Source organism: Streptopelia decaocto (genome assembly GCF_964273445.1).
Source record: "Streptopelia decaocto genome assembly, chromosome: 4".
NCBI lineage: Eukaryota > Metazoa > Chordata > Aves > Columbiformes > Columbidae > Streptopelia > Streptopelia decaocto.
This window is the reverse complement of record NC_138658.1, coordinates 66952173-66975345: the sequence shown is the minus strand read 5'-3', so window position 1 is coordinate 66975345 and position 23173 is coordinate 66952173. Positions and strand designations below refer to the sequence as shown.

At 38.8% G+C, this 23173-nt stretch overlaps 1 protein-coding gene across 1 annotated transcript; it reads right to left on the bottom strand.

Moving 5' to 3' along the window:
- Positions 1-4429: 4429 nt before the first annotated feature.
- On the bottom strand, positions 4430-23163 carry TRMT44 (tRNA methyltransferase 44 homolog). Its single transcript, XM_082051694.1, has 11 exons — positions 22695-23163; positions 19994-20111; positions 18919-19138; positions 17541-17609; positions 14740-14847; positions 13553-13624; positions 10840-10946; positions 10044-10227; positions 9007-9385; positions 7280-7396; positions 4430-4863 (listed from the first exon to the last, which is right to left on the bottom strand). Exons 1-11 carry the CDS (start codon positions 23134-23136, stop codon positions 4631-4633), a joined length of 2049 nt encoding a protein of 682 aa, XP_081907820.1. The 5' UTR covers positions 23137-23163; the 3' UTR covers positions 4430-4630.
- Between the last annotated feature and the right edge of the window lie 10 nt (positions 23164-23173).

The following is a 23173-nucleotide window of genomic DNA, read 5'->3' as shown; positions in this document are numbered from 1 at the left end:
ACAGCATTATCAGATCAATACTAACAGGTGATGTGTTTACTATGGGATTTAAAGTCCCTAAAACAATCTGACAAAACAAACATTAAATAAAATGGAAGATTAAAAAAAAAAGACCAAAATTAGTATGTCTATGTTATTCCATAGTATAACAGAAATAAGGATAGCAATGCCTGTACTAGATGGATTTCCTCATGATGCACCAAAGGCCAGTGAAGACACCTGCAAAGTAAATGCATTGCCCCTGGGAAGGCTACGCATTCAAAGCAAACAAAAAGCGTGATGCACTGGCAGAAGACAGGCAACTTGAAAACTCTCTGCTCTCTCAGTATTTTGTACATGAGAAAAGGGCAAACAATTTTCCCCTTCATCTCTCAGTTCCATGTTCACTCACTACATTAAAACCTACTAACATGAAGCCTATAATCCACAGCAAAGACTCTAATTTCACAGCTGTTGTATCTCTGTGTATATCACACTCATAATACCAACTAGCAGCAAGGACAGATTCCTTATTGCTACTATAGCGAAGCCATCACCAAAGTATTCAAAATTCTGGGCAGGCTGTCTGGGAGAAGACTGTTTTGGTTTTGTAGACAGCGTCTGGGCAGCTGTCAGACGAGAATACTGACTGGCAGCTTGGATGAGGGTGTTTTCACAGTGTGGCAGGTGCTCTCAGCCTCAGCAGCCACCCCTTGCCCCTGGAACGTGCAGAGCACCACGTACCTGGGAAGGGCAGGACACATGGCTTTGGGTGAAGCTCAAGGTGTCTCACCAAGAAGCTACTGCAGATGGATCCACTGATCTCTGAACAAAAATTTGCCATAATGCTCCTGCCACAAAGGAATGTGAAGCTGCACTCACCCAGTTAGAGCCATTGAAACCTGTAATAATAAAATTGTAGAGGGAAGACAGGAGCTGGGCTGCAACTGCTGAGCTGATTTCAGCTGGCAGTATTGTAGAAGCACCCCATTAGAAGTAGCTTAAAGCAGCACTTACAGGATGGTAAATGAGCACTAAATTATTTACGTATTTCTACCTGATAAATATGAACATTAAGTTATAATACAAATGAACTGCATAAACACAGCAGGTCCAAATAACAGTGTTCACTAAAAATTACTCACAACAGGCAAAGCCCAGACATGAAACCATTAAAATGCTGCAGCAACCCGCTTCTGCAAGAGGAAATGTGCCAACAGCCCGGAGGAAAATCTCAAGATGCTACTCACAGGTCCAGCATGATATAACAGCAGAAAAAGGTGCCTGTGAAAGGGATTCCTCATGGTAACGTGACAGCATCACACTGAGTGAACTCCCAAGTAATCACAATTTTTGTATGAAAACACTCTTTCAATTACATAAACAGAAGTTACCAGCAATAACAAAATACAATGTCTGAGTTTCATGGATGCCAAATGTTTAGACACTTCAGTGGACACCTGTCTCAATATTTGTTGTAGCTGTCACTTGGTAGGACTGTTACAGATTTTATTTCTCATCTCTGCTGATTCTGAAATATTTGCCATTACGATGCCCTAAGCAAAGCTATTGATTGCTCACTCGTCTACTTTATATAGCTACAGCCAGATTCCAGCTCACAAAAACGTGCCAAGATCACGACAGATAAAGAGTTAATTATCATTTAAAACTTTTAATCTGGACAAACAAGCCCCAAAACCCCAAAGAAGCTGCTTAATTTTATTATAAGCAAATCTATAGGCCTGTATCTGCTGCCAGACAAGCTGGAAGGCTTCCTCTACGAATTGCTCTAAATCTAGTTAATAATTTACAACATATAATAGTAACAGCAGTATTATAAACAGACAATTCAAATGATACACACACAGAAAATCTTCCTGGATTGAAATGTAGCAGAAAATAGACTGTTGTGAAGCTATATGTAGATATTCCATGAGTGAAAATACTGTCTTGTGACTTTTTTCAGTTTTAAGGATCTGGTGAAAAACTAAAATTTAGTCTTTTACTGAAGTTTATAAGGGAGAATGTAAACACAGATTTTTCTGTTCTTATTTAATTTAGAATATTTTTATAAAATTAATGAAACAGTAGCTCATCTACAGATGGAAATACAAAATCTCTAGATGTCAGCATTTCTGATCACAATCTGATATCTAACTTCTCTTTATATTCTCACTCTTGTAAGGTATCTATGACAACAAGTGTTTTCCTTCTATAAAACTGGCTTCAAATAAAGCCAAATTAACTAATGGGTAGTGATGTTAATAAACTAAGGAGTAAAATGACAGTGTTACCTGAACAACTGAGACTCTCCTGCTCCCCTGTGGAGCAACAGCTTTTCCATCAAGAGCAAAACTGATTCTTACTCTGTATAGTATTTCATCCATTGCCAAAGCTGAATATTGTATTAATGCTACATTAAGACTGTGTATCACAGAGAAATCAACAACATACAGAAATTGGATAATGTAGAGCTATTTAGATAAACTAGAGCCCAGGGCTCAGTATTGGGGCCAGTTCTGTCTAATATCTTTATCCACAAACTGGACAAGGGGACAGGGTGCACCCTAAGTTTGCAGATGATACCAAATTGGGTGGGAGTGTTCATCTGCTGGAGAGTTGGATGGCCATACAGAGGCAGCTGGACCAGCTGGATCATTGGGCTGTGACCAGTTGTATGAGGTTCAACACGGCCAAGTGCCGGGTCCTGCACGTGGGTCACAACAACCCCAGGCAGCACTGCAGGCTCAGGGAAGAGTGGCTGGGAAGGGCCTGGCAGAGAGGGATCTGGGGGTGTTGATTGACAGCCAGCTGAACATGAGCCAGCAGTGTGCCCAGGTGGCCAAAAACGCCAACAGCATCCTGGCTTGTATCAGGAATAGTGTGGCCAGCAGGACTAGGGAAGTCATTGTGCCTCTGTACTTGATGGTGGTGACACCGCACCTTGAATCCTGTGTTCAGTTTTGGGCCCCTCATCATAAGAAAGACATTGAAGTGCTGGAGAGAGTGCAGAGAATGGCGACGAAGCTGGTGAGGGGCCTGGAGCACAGCTCTGATGAGGAGCAGCTGAGGGAGCTGGGGCTGTTCAGTCTGGAGAAAAGGAGGCTGAGAGGAGACCTTATCACTGTCTACAACTACCTGAAAGGAGGTTGTAGCACGGAGGGGGTTGGTCTCTTCCACCAAGTAGCATGTGATAGGACGATAGGAAACAGCCCTAAGTTGCACCAGGGGAGTTTTAGGTTGGATATTAGGAAAAATTTATTCAGTTAAAGGGTTGTCAGGCATTGGAACAGGCTGCCCAGGGAAGGGGTGGAGTCACTATCCCTGGAGGTCTTTAAAAGACACATAGATGTGGTGCTTAGGGACATGGTTTTCTGGTCGATTTGGCAGTACCAGGTTAACGGTTGGACTCTATGACCTTGAAGATCTTTTCCAACCAAAACAATGCAATGATTCTATTTTACGCCTTCAGCAGTTGCCAGCCTTCTATAATTCTGCGTTTAAATGGGAAGGTATTTGGATGCAAAAATGTTCCCTTACCACTTCTCCAAACAACAGGGAAGTTTCTGTAATTACAGGAGATTGCTGGCTGGCTTGCTACCTACAGTGATGCCAAAGAGGAAGGGGAAGAGCCATCATCCATCTGTGACAGATCTGCACGCTGGTGAGTTCAGAAATGAAGTCTATGCAAAGGAGGCAGTGTACCACAGTAACACAGTATGTTATGCTAGTTATCATAACATTGCACAAATAATAAAAAAGGTAGTTTTAAAGCTAATTCACTGGTGTTACCATATGTATTTGTGACTTCAATGAGTCAAGCAGGTATTTCATTCCCCGTTTACTGGAAGGAAAAAAAAAAAAAGCAAATCCAAAATACATCCAACCTTCTTCCAGCTTTTTAACGCTGACTGCCTGCAATTCCGAGGGTCTCCAAAGGTGAACTCTAACTCAGGAAATAATCTGTTTCAAGCCAAACACACATCCTACCCCAAGGTGAATCATTAAGAGAAGATACCAATGACTGGAAAAGAATGGAAAGTCTGATTTTGCTCTTTGCACCACCTGGAAACAGTTTCAATCTTGGAGACAGCATGAAATTAGTTTTACAGGGGGCTCTTCCTCCCCAAACATATCAATATGTTTACCACAGTTACTGAACATCTTGGGGAATTCTTTTTACCCTGCTCATAGCCAAATAAAGGCTAACTGAAGCAATGTCATCACTTGATTACATTCCATGACTTTTCTCAACTCCCAAGAGCCACTGTGAGTTATAAGAAATCATATATCCTCCTGGAAAATTAGGAACAAAACAGCTAATTTTCAGGGTTTGAAAATGCTGCATTATGTACCTTAGATTTCATCAAGGATCATTAAGAGTGTCCCAGGAAATAAAGTTCTTAAACTTTTCTACTTACACAAATGCATGTTAGACAAGCCATAGCAAAATCCACAAGTATATACATACTTTACTATACCTTTTTCCATGTTAATAAAAATATTAAAGAATTACAGGAGAACTTGTAAACCAACTGGAAAATAAGATGCATAGGAATGAGGAAAAACCCTTCATACTGTACAGGCAGTCCTGAAGTCAATCACAGATCCAATTATGTTTACCAGCTTAAAGTTAAGTGGAAGCATTTTATTACTGTAAATGTTTTTTCTTTTTAATAATCTGAGACTGTCTTAGCTCCTCAGTCCCATGAGCATATGGGCAAGATTCGGAAGGCAGAGAACAACCATCAGGATGATGAATGAAAAACCAACAGAGACGTGTTTTAAATGCTTCAGCTGAAAGGCGTCGTTTCACTTCAGGCTTAGTTTTCCTTGATGGTTTCTCTTTTCTCCAGTCACGAATATGAACTCTCCCATTTAGAACTAAGATTTAAAGACAAACAAAAATGCAGCTGTTAATAGACAACCATGGGAAGTGTACTGGAAAAAATGCATGGTGACATTCAGTGAATAAAATATGTATTCTACAAATGGATCGCTCAGGCAAAACCAATTGTGCCGCTTGTACAGAAATAGAAAGAAGTGCACAACAAAGCGAGGTAATATAGACACAGTCTAAAGACAAATTGATTGATTTCCCTGTGAGATGTTTTACTGCGATGCTGAATAGCTTGAGGCACCTTTGTATTACCTTTGTAGAGGTTTGTTTTAAATATAGCAGTTAGGATCATTTAGATTAAAATAGTCTGAATTTAGATTACAAGTCCTGACACGGAAGTTCCAACTTCAAGCACTGTAATCCTTCCCATGTTCAAAACTTTATTACTCCACCTTTAACACATGGTTATCAGCAAAAATATCTATGAAGAGTTTTCTATTACTTTCGATATACAGAAATATTCTTCCAAAGACAACAGTTCACTGACCCAAAAATATACTGCACCAGAGAGGTGACAAGTCTAATCCTTCATATGAATCAACAGTGAACTATCATTGGTTAATAAAGATTTGGCACTTTTAATTCATTTGCTATGTTGTGACCACAAACTGCACACACACATTTGTGAACCTGTCAGCTCTTTACATGTGTAAACAAAACAAGGGAAGTAAGAGAGATTAAAAACAATAGTGAAAATGAGAAGGGAGGAATCTGTCATTTCTAAGTTGCCATGCTCTATGTTCATATTCTGCTTCAATCATACCTTCTGTATCACACGCTTGTAGCTTGGCATAGTTAACTGATACCATTCTGCATTGTTATAATCACTATACAAAAGGTAACAAGTCCAGTGAAAGCTTAATATCACACATTCAGGCCTGGATGAATTTATCCCTCCATGTTTCCTTGTGATACACAGATTGATCTGAACTCACTCAAAGCCAGTCCAGAGTGGGTTCAGCAGAGCTTTAAAATCTTTCTCAATCTTTTCCTAGAAAATACGTCCTATGTTGGACAAGGTTCTTGATCAAAAGAAACTGCCACAGATCAGTTACACCAAGCCCCTTCCTCTGTGTATGTGTGTGCACATCCATCCATTTTTCATGTCTTTAAAAGAAAAACACTTGAGAAAAAGAGCTGTAGTCATGTTCTTCTCTTCTCTTTGGTGTAAGCAATGTCCTTCCAGACCACCTGCTGGTGCAAGTCCCTTGTTAAGGTGACATGCTACTAAAGGAAATAACCAAGTGGTCTCGACTGTAGCCCCAGGGACTTTCCATCAAATGTAAATTACTGAGAACAAGTTGGCTTAAATCGTAATCTTTCTGCACAGGTAATATGCAGACAGCATCCATGCCAAATTAAAATGCACACTCCATCTAACAGGTTGTAAATCTATCCCACCCACCCCTAATGACAGGGAATCAAATTCAGACACAATGAATACAGTGTGACCAGCTCTTTTCAATGGATGTCAATTCAAAAGGATTTTAGTATTGCTTCACATTTTATAATTGCCAAGTGTACAGAAATCCTCAGTGGGTGCTAAACTTGTCTAAGTTAACCTCTGGCAGCAACTAGGCCACATAGTCAGGGTGATTTGCCATGGATCAGTTCATCAGTATTTTACAGCTGATGTAAATTCTTGGGACACAAGAAGTTATCACTTACAAATTTGAAGCAGCCTTAAATACTGATAAAACATGGAAGATCTTGTGTTACTGCAAAGCTAGACCTTACTTTTGCAGAACTCCACACTGTCCAAAAGAAAAAAATCCCACAAAACCAAAACCCAAGAAAATAAAACACACCACCACTATATTACAACAGGAAAAAAAAAAAGGCAAAACAAAACAAAAACCAGCTATCAACAAACTCAGCCAGCCACTTGCTACAGAGTATTTCTGCCATGCTACTACAGGCTATATGAACACAATGAGCCTCACAGTTACCAGATCTTATGGAGACTAGTTTTGTGTTGGCATTTACACTGTGGGGCTTGATAAAGCCAGAGTGTCTCAGTTAAATGCTTTAGTGAGTTTTCTCTGCATTTGACAGCCTCAAATTCATCAATACTTTATACAAAACCCAAAAATGCTATAACTCAAACAATAGCATTAATTTAGCCACTTTAACTAAAAGGCTGTCTTCTCAGATCCAGTCGGTCTGGAACAACATTTGGATGACAGATGCCCTACCGATCTCATTCAAAAGAGTTTTACTAATAGTATCTTGGACCAATGGGCACATAAAGAATATCCAGCTTTCCACAAAGGTAGAGAAAGCAATTTAAAAAAACGCCACCATAGTAATTTTGTCAGTTGATTTTAACTGCATAGAGAGGACATAAAACAGGTCATTCAAGAAAAACAAAACAAAAAAAACCCAAAACCCCTTTTTTACCTTCAAATACTTGGTGATTGTTCTTAAGTAGTGTCTGCAGGCCTCCATATTCACTCTTCAGCCTTTTTAAAGTCTCTTTATTTAAGTGTTCTGCTACTTCTTTCAGGGAAAGGCTTTCTGCAACAAATAATGGCATAGCTATTAAAAATGCATATATAAAATCCTAAGAAAATTTAGCTTTTCTATAAATTAATGATCGTGAGCAGAATCTACCAGTACCGCAGCAACTTTGTACTCCCAATATCATGCATGATATATATTTTATATGTATATTATCTGTAAAATAGCAGCTTTCATTCTACAGGACTCAAGTCAGAATTTCCACATTAAGACACATTTTCTGGTTTCCCTGCTTTTTTTACAGTAGCGTATAGTAGCATCTGGGCAAGAACAACTCCAGGTTCCAGTATAAGTTGGGGAATGACCTATTAGAGAGCAGTGCAGGGGAAAGGGACCTGGGGGTCCTGGTAGACAGCAGGATGACCATGAGCCAGCACTGTGCCCTTGTGGCCAGGAAGGCCAATGGCATCCTGGGGTGGATTAGAAGGGGGCTGGTTAGTAGGTCAGAGAGGGGTTCTCCTTCCCCTCTATTCTGCCCTGGTGAGACCACACCTGGAATATTGTGTCCAGTTCTGGGCCCCTCAGTTCGAGAAGGACAGGGAACTGCTGGAGAGAGTCCAGCGCAGGGCAACAAAGATGATTAAGGGAGTGGAGCATCTCCTGTGTGAGGAAAGGCTGAGGGAGCTGGGACTCTCTAGCTTGGAGGAGACTACGGAGTGACCTCATTCATGTTTATAAATATGTAAAGGGTGGGTATTGCAAGGATGGAGCCAGGCTTTTCTCAGTGACAACAAATGGTAGGACAAGGGGTAGTGGGTACAAACTGGAACACAGGAGGTTCCACTTAAATTTGAGAAGAAACAACTTCTCAGTAAGGGTGACAGACATTGGAACAGGCTGCCCAGGGAGGTTGTGGAGTCTCCTACTCTGGAGACATTCAAACCCACCTGGACACCTTCCTGTGTAACCTCATCTGGGTGTTCCTGCTCTGGCAGGGGGATTGGACTGGATGATCTTTTGATGTCCCTTCCAATCCCTGACATTCTGTGATAACCCTCACTGCAATAAGCACTGTTTACATGATGTAGTTAGAGAGAACAGGGAATGGCTCAAAGGTTCTGCAGTAACATACGACAAATTATAGTGAGTAAATAACAGAAATGGACAGAGGAGTATTGAATGATGTTAGTAGGGAGAGCTGAATTAACAGTGACTTGTATTCTTTCCCTTCCCAAAGCTAAACTAAATATTCCTAATCATGTCATAAACAAATGGCACTTCAAAGCAATTCTTACTGAATTGTCACATAATTATAGCTAATTATTATGTGACCATTGTAGAAGAAACTTAATATTCTCCCCAAACAGATGTAATGTTCTGTTCTGGGTTTGTTTTGGTTTACTTTTTTAATAAAAATTGATTCTGTCCTAGTATTGAAGTGTAGAGGGAAAAAACCCCACACCAATTTAAAAATATTCTTATATGCCTTATTTGCATCCCAGAGTGCAAGAAAACAACAGGAAAAAAAGCACATTTGATTGCTACTGTACTTGTTTGGTATTTCCTAAGACGCATTTCACTTACTAAATTTACAAACATGTAAATTCATTGGAAAAGACATCCTCTACCAGCAAAAGCAAAATAATATAAAGGAAAGACAACTTCACCTCCTTGATTCCAGGTATCTTCATTTTCACCATGCACATTAGAACATGATTTTTGAGGGGCTGCATTTAACAGCAAGTTTGCCACGTTGAGAACAACATCATCTACAAAATCCCGAGGGAGAGAAGCACAATTTCTGATTTGTTCTACTTTTTCTCTGGGTTGAAATCCAGGCATCCAAGTTGTACCAGCAGTCTCAGTCACATTTTCAGGCAGTTCTTTGCAGACACCATCCGTGCGATCCTTGTGATTAAATCCAACTCTTCCGTCACATGTGACCACAGCACAGGTCTGACGATTATCAATAAACTGTGTTATCTGCTTGTCAATCAGAGCACAATCTGTAGGTGGATAGGTCCTATTTTTTCCAACAAGGCAAACCTGTTTTAGTAGAAACAGGTAAATCACCACTTATACAGAGTCCCATACTTACACACATCCCCCGCACCTGCATGCAGACTTCTAAATCTACCTACAGGAGATATCCAGACAAATTCAATGCTCGTTAACATCTGAGGGTTTTTTAATTTTAGTTTTCAAATATTGGCACCACAGAAGAAATCTAGGAATCAAACCATAATCCATCATGCCATATAAGCAGAGAACAAAAAGATTATTCCTGACCCTCAGATTATTTACGAAATTAAAATAGGACACCTCTTCCTACTCTGAGAACATTTCATTTTGATTTTTATGGGACATGAAAACGAGCAAAATTAGGTACAAATAAGCAACACAGGCAGCTGGAAAAATTAAGGCAAAAAATGAGTTTCATAAGTTTTCCATTCTATAGGATGGCATAAGAAACAACCATAAAACCTTCCATTCTTTGTTTAGGATCGTACCTATGACATTAAGAGCAGATTACCCAAGAAAACAATGAGTATTTTTATTATCTCTACAGAGCATATTGTCTCAAGTAATGCAACAGACTATAGTTTCATCTTACAACAACAATAATGAACAAACATCATATGCTTCAGACAGCCAGCAACAACAACAACAAAAAAGATAAAAGCCCTACACAGTCCAAAATTACCCTTTTTGTTGATGGAATTCTAAGGCAATCTTCTTCCACATGAAAGCCACACACAAATCCCACTTGGGCAACAAAATCGAGATATTCTCTGTACTGAGTTTTCTTGCTTTGTCTTCGGCTGTATTTTCCATGGAAATCAAAGAAGCAGCATGGCAGCACAAAGTAGCAACATGAATAGGAAGACCTACAAAAAGGATAACAAATTGCTGAATGGAAAGTTATTTCAGAGAACACACAAATCTAACAAATATCCCATCAGATACAAGCAATAATGGAAATTTTTGTTACGTGACAGAGCTTCATGAAATAATATTTATGTTCCTATTTCAGTAGATCTATTAGCATAATCAAATATACTGTTTCACAAAATATTTGCTGTAGCAAATTACTGTGCCAACTTGGTTTGCAGGACTAAATCTCTAGATACTAAACTATTGTAAGTGGTTGTGAAGAGCACGACGGTTCAACAAAAGGCAGAACCAACAGAAATTTTACTTAAAAAAACACAACCAAACAACAGATAAGCATCTAAAGAATAAAAACCAGTTCTGTTTTTTTAACTTCAAAACCAAAATGCTGTACTGAATTCTATGAGAAAGTAAATATTCCATCTGTGCTTCTCCACAGGAAGAGAAACATTTTGTAAAAATAATCATTTGGCATCAAAAGCAGCAAGTCCTGCAAGGACAGCAGGTGTGGCTGCAAAAGTGATCGTTTTCACCAACCACACATAGGTAATTATGCTTTGTTTTGTTTTCCAATTCCTTCCCTCCTGCTGCCCTCCCTCCACAAATACCTAGCTGCAATTACGGGTATCCATGGTGTTAATTCATCTGAATGGTTTCCTATGAGCCAGTCAGTATCTGGAAAGAGATGACTGTCACCTGGTATGATTGTAGATTCCTAAAAAAACAAATAATATATCAAGTGAATTTTATTACAGGTTTCTTTATTAACAAATAAAATGCATTTAAAGTACTAAGTGACAATATAAAATCATACAAGCTGACAAATACAAGGTGAATGAGAACCACAGACACCAATGTTCTCCTCAGTCCGCACTTTTGCCAAGTAGTAATTTTTTATAGCTAAAAAAAGTAATTTTTCAACAGCTACCCACAAAATATTTGTCAGACAAAGAGTGACATAACAATTCTGATTAAGATACCTGGCACGCTAAGTATTTGTAAACAAATACCATACATTGGATTATGTCTCTTGCCATTCTCATTCTGTCACACATATGTCTGGATTCAATTTTTCAGAAAGTCACTTAGTTTGCTATGTTTTATAGTCCTAGGACTCACACAGCAGTTAATCAGAATGCAGCTTCACTACCGTCTTCTCTTCTTTCACAGACTCTTCCCAAATCAAATCCTAGTACACAGAACGCCACTCTTCACATACTATCATTCACATATAATAAATCTAATCCAGATAACACTTTCCCTCCTGTTGCCATTCCATCCCTTTCCAAGCTGTACCAAGAATACCTCATAATACGTGCAAAATCAGAAGGAAAAATAGGAAACGAAAGGTTACAAAAAGAAGGCTTTTTTGTTGGCCTTTAGAATATCAATTTCCTCATGGAAATTCAATAGATATGAACCCAGGAGAGTTCAGCACAGAAGTCTTCCCACCACAATATTGACTCACAGAATAGTTATTAGTCTCAAGAATAACCTATTCTGATAGTCTTAAAAAAAGTCAAAACAAAAAAAAATAAAACCAAATTGGATTAATTCTTCACACAGGTTAAATTTCAAAAGTTCTAGAGTGCCTTCCATGTTTGTCTTTCTCATACACATTTTCTTATGTAGATCTAAGTTCAGCAAAGAAGGTACTTAAAGATGCTGATAATATAGAAGTACATAAACATACTCTTCTCTAAAAATGTGTATGAACCTCAAAATAATTATTAAATAATTATTGGGCAGATTTGAAAAAAAGTTTCAAATTTGAACCTCCACAGACCTTTAGGAAAACCCCTGAAGATTACGTCCATACTTTATATACAAAATGCCTGTTTTAGGAAGTCAAAAGTCACATGTATGTGTATCATAGTATCTCTATAAAGGAATTAAAGAAACAACACTTCATAAGGAATTTCAGCAATCTTAGACTACCTCTGTTACATCCCAGTTCCCCTCTCCTGAAAGCACTTTTTAAGTGCAACTCTTTACGTGCAACCATCCAGCCAATTCCTTATCCACCAAGCAGTCCATCCATCGAATCCATGCCTCTCCAATTTAGAGAGGAGGATATTGTGTGGGACAGAGTCAAGAAATCTGAGAAACTGTGAACAGCCAGTCCTTAATATGAAATCAACGTACAAAATTCAAAGATTTCCACAACACTGAAACTTGGGCAGGAAAAGGAATATATAATATGAAGGAAAAGAGAAGGTTCTATTTTGTATGATCAGAAGTGCCTCAGTATATAGGAATACATAACAGGAATGAAGAAGCACCACAGCTTGATGTTTTGGATTGTTTCTTGAAACATTTCAGTAAGATCTGGTTGCAGACTGCAGCAAAGGAATCTGGCAGTTTTGGCAATCTGCACCCAAAATGGCAGAGTGGCAAAGAGAAGGCTGCACAAGACTGTGAAAGCTCAGTCTCCCATCTGTGAAAACTGCTTGCTCTTTTGTTGATTTAATGCTGTCAGCACTCAAAGATATGTCAAATTAACATTTAAACAAAACTACTAGAGAATAACTACAGACAGAAAATTATTTTAATATATTGGAAGCTGACAACTTTTGAGAGAACAGTGAGAAATTTTAGGAGTCTAGAGAACAAGAGATCAGGAACATCTCATCTCCAAAGGGCAACTGCTCATCAGTTCCACACTTTAATGAGTATCAGACCAAGAACAGCTGGAGTTAGAGTGAATGTTCCTGTGCTGAAATTGTTCCTGTTCTCATAAAAATACTAATGTGGAACTTGAAATATAATCCCTCTTTCAGGCTCATTTTCCTACTAGTTTTTTTAAAGGCTATTATTGCAGTTACTTACCACAAGGTCAATACAGCTGAGGATTGGCTACTTTGAAGTTCAACAATTTTGTCCCCATAACAGCACATAGCACTACAAGGTGAGAATCACTTTCAAGAATAAACTACTCTGAATCTGGATACTAATAACATCTTTTCTGAGGTATGGTGGTACAAACAATGATAATTAATATTGATGTTCCAGGTAAAATCAAAGATTGTTTTATAGTGTGCATGTCTGTACAGGCAGCAGGAAATCATGCTAGTCTTCTCAGCTAAAAAGTAAGCAACTTCCAAATATTCAAATACAGCATTTTGCTCTAATGATCCACTTTACAACTTACTTTATGGTTTCACGGGACATATGGGTGGCATCACAGTAAACCCACAGATCACTTTAGACAACTGCCTACAAACCCGTATGTTTTATTACATTTGCATCAACACAACTAGAAGCAATGAACGAATGAATAAAGTTACAAATCTGTAAGACTGACATACATTTGCATAATACCTCTAAATGAGTTTCTGGTCCATACATGTCCCAAATTTTTCTTCTCCTCACATCAATTCCTCTACCTGAATGCTGAAATATTTGAACAACAAAAAGTATCACTTTTAAGTATTACTTTTAGTAGAAGTTGTCAAACAGGCTCAATAAACATACATATTAACACTAATTATTTCATTCATATTAAAATTTAGACACAGAATAAAACACAGCTTCATTATTTCAGGCAGAAGCTGAGTACTTCTAATCCCCTCTGTCTCTTCTAAATAAGAAAGGAGTGGGAAACATTAGCATATAACTGGTTTGAAACTTTATCTGGGCACACCTATCAAGACTGCTCTAGAAAATCTGGATCTCTACAAAAGTAAAAGCAGAGTATTGTTTTCTGTTTGTCTGTTTTTAAAATGTCAAAACCTTTTGTAAGGTATTACTGTAGCACCCACATGGCTCAGAGAAGAGTGCTACTGTAAGCAGCCCTTGTTGGGAAAACCACCTTTCAACAACTGAAGTCAGTGAGGCTGCTGAAGTCCAAACACACTTTTCCCTGTGTGAACCCAACTTCACTGTTGTTTTGGTTTGGCGTTTTTTTTTTATTGTTGTTTGTTTGTTTCGTTGTGCTTTGTTTGTTTTTTCCTCCAATCTCACTGATCATTTTTGTTGTTGTTTCAGAAACTACGCCCCCCAAAAAATGAATTTTGCTGTTGCCACATTTTCATGCCCAAAAGCACAGTATGTTGTTCGCCATTGCACAGGTAAGAAATTCCAAGATCATTTTTAAATATATAGAAAAACAGGACAGGACAAGTAGAATTCAACTTTGATAAAATTAACTTCATTAAAAATATCTGATGACAGAATCTCTATGTTAAGATTCCCCATTCCTTTTTGCTTTGTCTACAGCATAACTAAATTACACCATTACCTTTTCTTTTCTCTCTTAGTTTTTTTATCTCAGAAAAATATCCTTGAATGGAAATGAATTGCACTAATAAAAACAGTGAAATAAGTAAAAGGTTTCTAAAGCTCTGCTAGGATTTTTTTTTTCCTGGAACTAGAGTGACAAAAATCATATTTTAGAAACATGAATTAACTGAATTTTGGCTATTTCTGTGCCAGATAAAAGGAAAGCATAACAAGAATATTGACTATCTCTATTTTTTAATTGTTATTTAAAAAAGCACTCTACTCACCCCCTCATTGTTTAGAATATGAACCAGTAGACCGTTTCCACAGCCAAGATCTACAAATGACTGTTTCTTGGTCAATCCTTTTTCCTTTCTCTCTTCTTCCCAAAGAATCTAAGACAAGAAAACAAAACATTTTAGATTTCTGCTCTCAAGTTTCCCTTTAAGAAAGCAGCAAAGGTTATTGGAAATAAAAGGAGAAAGCTGGGAGAATGCAGATGTGACAGAAGACATCCACTGTACTCCCAGAGAAAATAACTTGAAAAAAACACAAAAACCTCAAACCACTAAAACTGGCAGTAATTAGGTTGCAAAATAGCAATCATTTTCTAAGTGCTAAGCACATGCTACACTCCATTCTGAGTCACTGGAAGCTGAAATTAGTCAAGGCTATACAGCTCCGGGCCAGAGTCAGCATAAATGTAAAATAACCTGCCAAAACAAATGGTGCAACAGATGAAGCGAGGGAAGTAGCAAGCAAATTTCAATAGTGTCTCTGCAAGTAACACCACAGAAGCATTTATATCTACTGTATTAAAGAAAGGATTAGGGCAGAGCTGAAAAAAAAATTAAAAAAAAATGCACCAAAACATTATTTGTAATCATTTGGCTATATATTGGTACATTTAACATCACTTTCTACTGAACAAAGCGTAACTTACCTAGCAAGTCAGCTGCCCCAAATTCTACATCGGCTAAAGAGACCCCAAAGCTTTTAGTCGAATTCTAGTCCCTACTCTGTACATAATTACTTTTACATAGTTATGTAATTCATAATTAGGGCACAGATTAGTCTCTTTCTACTGTTGTCAAACTCTTTTCCTTTCCTTAAACGAGAAGTTACAGAGCACGCATTCATCAATTCTGCACACCGGTTTTCACTATGACTAACCAAAATCATCAAGAGTACTTAATCACAAAAATTACTATTTGTAACATTGCTGCTTGATAATTTGCCAGTTCTGCCAGAGGGGAAAAAGCTGCAGATAATCCATGAGATTATCTGCCTGTGCTTACGTTTTTAAATGTAGAGATCATTGCAATTTTGCACTCCAGGCTGTACCCCAGAAATCCCTAACCACCTCCTACACAGATCACACACATCCTCCATCCTCTGCCAAGTTTCTCATGATGCAAACTGAATAGCTGCTCCTTTGGGCATGTGCCTGGACTGCACGTGACCTTAATATGCCTGCAGAGTAAAACCAGGTCAGATGTAAATGCCATAAATCCATAAAAATTTAACACTGGACTTACCTTCTCTTAACCACCCATTTAACGTGCTTGTAAATAATGAGTTATTATATACCATCATACAGATACCTAATTTTTTTTTGCAAGAAGGCTAGGGTATTAATACCATACTTTAAGCTTTCAGTTATAAAAGCCAATTATTAGATTACTTTAACAACTTTCTGAAAATTACTGCTACGTCTGCTAAAACACATTATCACTGTAAACTAACACTAAAGAAAATGCTTTGCAAGTTTTTATGCACAAGAGCATCATTACAGAATTTTCCTGTAGCTACAACTATTATAAATTCTAACATATAGGAACTAATTATTATGGTGGTAAAAATGGTAAGTCAATGACATAGCTCTTTACACAAGCCAGTATTACAGAATAGTTCAGTTGAAAGTGACCTACAACAATCCAGCTACCTGACCACTTCATCTTAACCATTTCTCTGGTGCATAAAGTTCTGTCACACCAATGTGACAAGATTTGGAGAGTGGTCTAGGTCAGTCAAGCTTCCTCAGACAGTTTTAAAAAATCTTCATAGGAAAATAAACTGAGGTTCTAAGTTTAAACAGTCAATTACCAAAATAAATTAGTCCTCAACAAGTTCTGTAAATGAGCTAACTTATCTACAAATACTGATTTAGAGAAGATGTAAGAGGTATCTACATTCTATTTCAAGGTAGCAATGCTCTTTCCACACTCTGGATAGCAATTAAAAATATTTATGTGCCTATATAGTGACAAATTTTGATACTGTTTAAAAACTTAGTTTGTAGTGACTGCAGGTGGCAGAATTTTCCTAGATTCTTCCATAGGTAGGTGCCTTAGAAAACCATACCACGCATTTAACTGCATTCCTAGCTTATAAAATCAGCCTTATTGCATTTGAAGATGGGATCTGAGCTGAACTTTCATCAGTGAAAAGCAAAGCAGTGAAAAGTTTTTTAGCATAAAATTAACATAATGGTAGAAATATGTATAAAACAATTGCTTCTGATCTCCAAATCATTCTGTCTAACCACCATTTTTCTGCTAAATCAGTGCTTTTTATCACTTAAAAAATTAAATACATGTCTGTGTTTATCATGAACTTTCTGTGACACAGGACTGCAAATCTTTATCATATCTTCACAAAGAAGTTTTAGTATTTCTCCGAACTTAATTTTTTTTTTCCAATTCTGTTATTAAATTCCTACCTTCTGCTATAATTTATTACTTGCAAATCCCTGAAATGCTGTTGAGAGTAACAACAGTGAAGATCAGAATACAACACAACTTTAATACAGACAAGAATTCCACTTTCAGTTTAAGTTATGCTTGAAAATGTTGCAATAAGAACTTTGTCTCTCTGCTTAAATGAGAACAAAAAAAAAAAATTAATACCCCAAGCCCCCAAATACCTACATCTTTTCTCCTACTTCCTTTCTTTTCACCTTGTATGCCTGTAATAACTTCAGGTCATTCTATTTTAAAGAATGCAACAACTATGAAATGAAAATACCGTTTCCTATTATTATGAAATAGAACCTTATAGAACATTACTAGGCAAAGCAGTTCCTTACCAGCAAGTAAGTGGCAATGGCAACATCTTCATAAACAAATTTCTCAGGATCTGTCACTTCAGGCCATACCTTCAGGAGAAAACATATAATTACTGTATGCACCATCTGAAATCACTTAAAGAAGTGTCAGTGGGATCTGGATACTCATTGACTTCAATGGGTTTCTGCACTTGATGAATTTACATTTTAACCTCATTAAAGTTATACACAAAGAATGTACATAAAGACTGCTTGACTTTGTGAGTCACACAGAAGAATGGTGGTGTAAAGAATGTTTGCTGTCATCCAGTCAATAAAGCTTTCAAGGACATTATGGCTCCATATGTGAAGCTCACAACAAATAAACTGCTGCATCTGTTCTGTAATAGAGACACATACTTAACTCCTTCAGAGAAAAATACTTATACTATTCCTGTTATGTGCAACATTGATAACAAGAGCATTTGTCAATCTTTTTCACAATCTAACAGGCATAGAATTATCCTGGCACAAGAGAACACAAAGAGTCAAAATCTGAAGTAATAGACAGCAAGTGGAAGTATTATCCCTATTTTGTAAATGAGGAATTGAAACAAAGATTAAAATGCTCCACGCTATACTAAGTCTACGGCAGAGCTAAAGACTAAACCACTACCTCACCCGCAAGTCTAATTTTCCTCTCACATATATCTTTCTATTAGTACAAAAATATCAACAGTAAAACCTTTCACCATTTTCACAATATGTTTTCCAGAAGCATTTACCAATATTTTTGCTTGAAGACAAGGTGTATAAAGATATAGGTATTACTTTCATACAGCACTTAAGATGATCACTGTCATTTTTCAGGATCCTCAGGACAACAAAAATATTACAGCATTGCTCCTCTAACTCAAACAACATTTGCATCCAAACTTAAGAAGAGTAATAGGAAATTGAATCTATGTGCAAACTGGTGCTATTTCCAGACTCTTTCAGATTTTGGAAAATGAGGTGCTTTATTTATGTCTTCTAGTGTGAATGACTGACCTACTGCTTGCTTCTTATTTGATGAGAAACATTCTGGAAAATACCTAACTCCTCTAGATATTTAGTGTGAATTTCACTCCAAATCTGGCTTTTTCAGTTCAGTTCTTACAAACACTAAATTGGTTCCCCCCCCCGCCAAAAAAACACCAAAAAAACCCCAAAACTAAAAACAAACACAAAACAAACAAACAAAAAACACACAAAAAGCAACAAACAAACAAACAAAACACCACCAAAAAAACATACATTTAAATTAAATTGCTTCTTTTAGTAGAAAAATAATTTAGTGGAAGAAGTTTCACTAAAAAAACAACAACAGAAATATAGGAAAGCATATTACTACGGCATTTGCATTTACTGCCAAACTTACCTTTACCATCTCCTTGTATTTTTCTTTAAGGTCTTGATAAACTTTGCTGTATTTTGCTATTGAAATGAGCGAGAGTGTACTTTTAAATTCACTGGGCTTTTGCTCCACAGACCATTTTGCCAGTTTGGACAAAAGTTCATTTCCAAGCCATTCTAGTTTGGGGTATGCAATTCCATCTGAAAACCAGTCTTCTGGAAATGCAGCTACAACAGACACAGACCTTTAAAAAGAAAATAAAAACTTACTATGAATACAGCATATTTCATTATCTCAGCCACCTCATAAAAAGAGCAAAGAATGATTAAGTGGAAAAACAAAACAAACAAGCAGAGGTGTAAAAGTAAAGCAGGGAATAAGGAAATAAATAATACACAAAACCAAAACGAAAATAAAACGGTGAAGTTACTGAATAATTGAATAGTCTCCTCTGAATTTGTTAGACAGCTCATTAACTGCCAATTGAAACATGGTACGTGAGAGTCCATGCTACATTTAACACGACTGAGGACTCACATGTGATGAACAACGTGATTTAGCAATATATCCAAAGACTAACTAGTAAAAGTGAATTTGTGAAGTTCATAAAACAAGAAGAAAGTTTAGGAGAAAAATACATCAGGTGGCACATTTAATTATTGCATCATCTCTGCCTTTATTTAGATTTCATTATAGCTATGCCCTCAGATGCTCAGGACCAAGCTGCAATGGTCTACAGTTCAATGACTAGAAGCCCAGCAGTTCCAAACAGCAGCTCCAATTCACCCTCAACCACAGAACCTGACCCTTCTCACAGGCATAGATCATTCCTCCTGATCAGAATATACATATTCTTCTAGACTACACACATGTACGGTCAATGCATACATTAAAAGCTGAAGCAGATTTGTTTTGTGTTTATTTGGGTATTGTTGATGTTTCATCTTTAACTGAATACTGTGCACTAAGATCACACATCTGCTGCCATTTACCAATCAAGCAACAAATTATGCAAACCAATTCACACAGATGCCAACACTAAAACACAGTGCGATCCCTACAGTAATTCAGGGTTTGCTTCCTCTCTCCCAGCACTTACCATTCTTCATCTTTTATGTGTGTAAGTTGAATCTGATAAATATTGCACTTTTTAATCTGGTATTTTCCTTCACTGTTTTCCTCCAAAGGCAGAAAGGTCACAGTTCCATTGTAAACATCTGAAAGATAGGTAAATAGTAATATATTCGTCCATGGTGCTAACCATCCTGGTTAGCACTACAAGAAACTTTTGGTTCCTTAGTACTTTTAAGCACGAATTAGTGAGACAAGATCTAGGACAATGCAGGAAGAACTGTGATGCTCAGAAAAGATCGATTTCTCAATGTGCCTGACATCTGAAACTACTGAATTGTTTGAATTCTCAAAATTTCACATTCTGTTGCATGACGTTAAACAAAATACCTAATGCTCATCAGTAAAACTATTCACATTCTTTACACTTAAACATTTGAATAAAGTAAAAGCCAGACAGTGAGATTTTTCTGGCACAAAACTGCTGCTTTGCCCTCCTCCCCAGTAAAACTGGAATCCTGGGAAGCACATTTCAAATTAATGGAGACTTACATATCACCCTGGTATTAGATAAAAGAGCAATGAAATATTAAAAAATAATCAATAGTATTATCAGTATCTAACAGTTCTGCTGTGTTATTACAATTAAGTATAGCTACACTTCCATGCAGCTTTCACGGTTAGAGCTCCCGGCCTAAACACGGGGGAAAAACACAACATTATCTGTCTCTAATCTCTCATAACTCTGAAAGGAGGTTACCTGAGAAAACCTGGTTTTAGGTGAAGTTGCTTCTATCATGTTAAGATATTAAGCTATGTTCAGCAACCATGCTACTGATTTCAATGGTATTTATCACCTGTGGAATAAAATGTTTATGTCCAGTGACAGATTCCAAAAACCAGAGATTATGGAAGAGCTGAGCTGGGCTGACAAACAGCTGGTCACCCCTTTGAGTGCCTCTACCATATTTCAAGAAGATATCCTGCAACTTTTGTCACATTTCATTCTCTAATATCCACCATACATGTACTACAATTAACTCCTACACAAGTAAAAACAGAGAGAGAGGGAGAGCGTGTTCTTTTGAAATGAGTTACAAATAAAAAGGAGACTGCAGCAAAATATGAATGGCATGATACAAACTAGTACTCACATGCCACTGGTTTTTTTGATCGTAATATTTAGTCCCTATATCCTTTTGAAAAAGTGACTGTAAAAGCATTTACTATACTCCATATGGCATCACAGAATGTTAGAGTTCAGAAGGGACCTCAAAAGATCATCTAGTCCAATCCCCCTGCCAGAGCAGGAACGCCCAGATGAGGTTACATGGGAAGGTGTCCAGGCAGGTTTTGAATGTCTCCAGAGAAGGAGACTCCACAACCTCTCTGGGCAGCCTGTTCCAGTGCTCCGGTACCCCCAAAGTAAAGAAGTTTCTCCTCATACTCAGATGGAACCTTCTACACTTCAGTCTCTGCCCGTTGCCCCTCTGAAAGGAGTCTGGTCCCATCTTGACACCCACTCTTGAGATATTTATAAGCATAAATAAGAACCCCTCTCAGCCTTCTCTTCTAAAGGCTGAACAGACCCAGCTCCCTCAGGCCCTCCTCATAACAACCACTGGTCACAAGAGCATCCTAAGTCAGCTGTCCCTGTAAAGGACTACAGGTCTTTTTGAATTGTAAATTTAATTGGGTCTGGAATTGTGATTCTTGTCAAAAATTATCCAAAATTTATCTTTAAAATGTGTCAACGCCAAACCTATATAAGTTTCCTTGCATTAATAGGATTTACTGCAGCATATTACCATCATATAATGTAAGCACCTACAAAACATTAAAACCAAAAAACACCAAACTTAATTTTTAAGCAATACTGACCAATATGAAAGCTGATGCAAATAGTTCAGCTTGGCCGGGCAGGTGCCACAGCTGCCTACTGTTTACACAAACTCTACACTTTTAAATGTTACCACAACTTCTCCCATCATTGAGGGTAACAGAGCACTGGAACAGGCTGCCCAGGAAGGTTGTGAAGTCTCCTCTGGAGACATTCAAAACCCGCCTGGACACATTCCTGTGTAACCTCATCTGGGTGTTCCTGCTCCAGCAGGGGGATTGGACTGGATGATCCTTTGAGGTCCCTTCCAATCCCTAACATTCTGTGATTAGGTTTGCACTACAGCAGCACTTTTGTGTGGGCAGCTTAGTCAGGACAGGAGCCTGCACGATGACCGTGCTTCTTGCCTTTACTTTTTAAGGAAAAGAAAAAGACAAGGCATTTTCTACACCTCTTCCATAGGAGTGTGCTGCTCGGCTTCCCCAAGTGTTTTTCCCATCCTGGCAGTACCTTATAAGTAACATTTAGCTCTTCCCCTACTATGCCTTCCTAAGGTTGAAGCCGGGGTTGTTTAAGCCGAAGTCCTACATGTGTTTGACCTCTATATTTTCTATTTCAACTGCTGACACTTCCTAGCACAACAAAAAAAAAATAAAAACAAAAGATAATAAAATCTAAGCACACTGTAAGGAAAAAAAAAATCCACCTGCCTTCCCACAAGACGGGGAAAAACAAGCGGCATTTATCTCGTTTGTGGGACAACCTCGGATGGCACAGGTCACAACAGACCCGCAGGCTGCGCTCCGGCGCCGGCGGCGGCTCCCGCCACCCCGTCCAGGAGGGGGCCCGGCATCCCGCCCCCTCTCCCCGTCCCGGGGATTCCGCTCACCTTGCACCGCCAGCTCCTTGGTCGGCGGGGCGGGCGGGCCGAGCGGCCGCCCCCGGGGCAGCAGCGTCCTCAGCACAGCGCGGAGCTCGCAGTGGCGACCCGGGCCGCCCCACGGCGTGAGGGGCGGCGGCAGCTGCCCCTGCCCCACCGACAGCTGCCCGCGCACCTCCCTCCACAGCCGGCCCAGCTCCGCAAGCCCGCCGGGCGACGCTCGCCCGTCCTGCCCCGCACCGTTCCCGCCTCCCCACGCGGCGACGAGAGGGGGAAACGCTTCTCCGCCCTCCCCGAGCGGCACCGTCCCCTCCGCCTCGATGGCGGCGCCGCACAGCCGCCTGTTGGCCACCTGCGGCTTCTCCAGCCAGACGCGCACGGCCGCCCAGAAGCCGTGAGGCAGCGCGGCGGCACCGCCATCCCACACGGCTACCGTGCCCACCAGCCCCATTGCCACCTCCCCCCTGCCGGAGGAGGCGGGGCGCGTC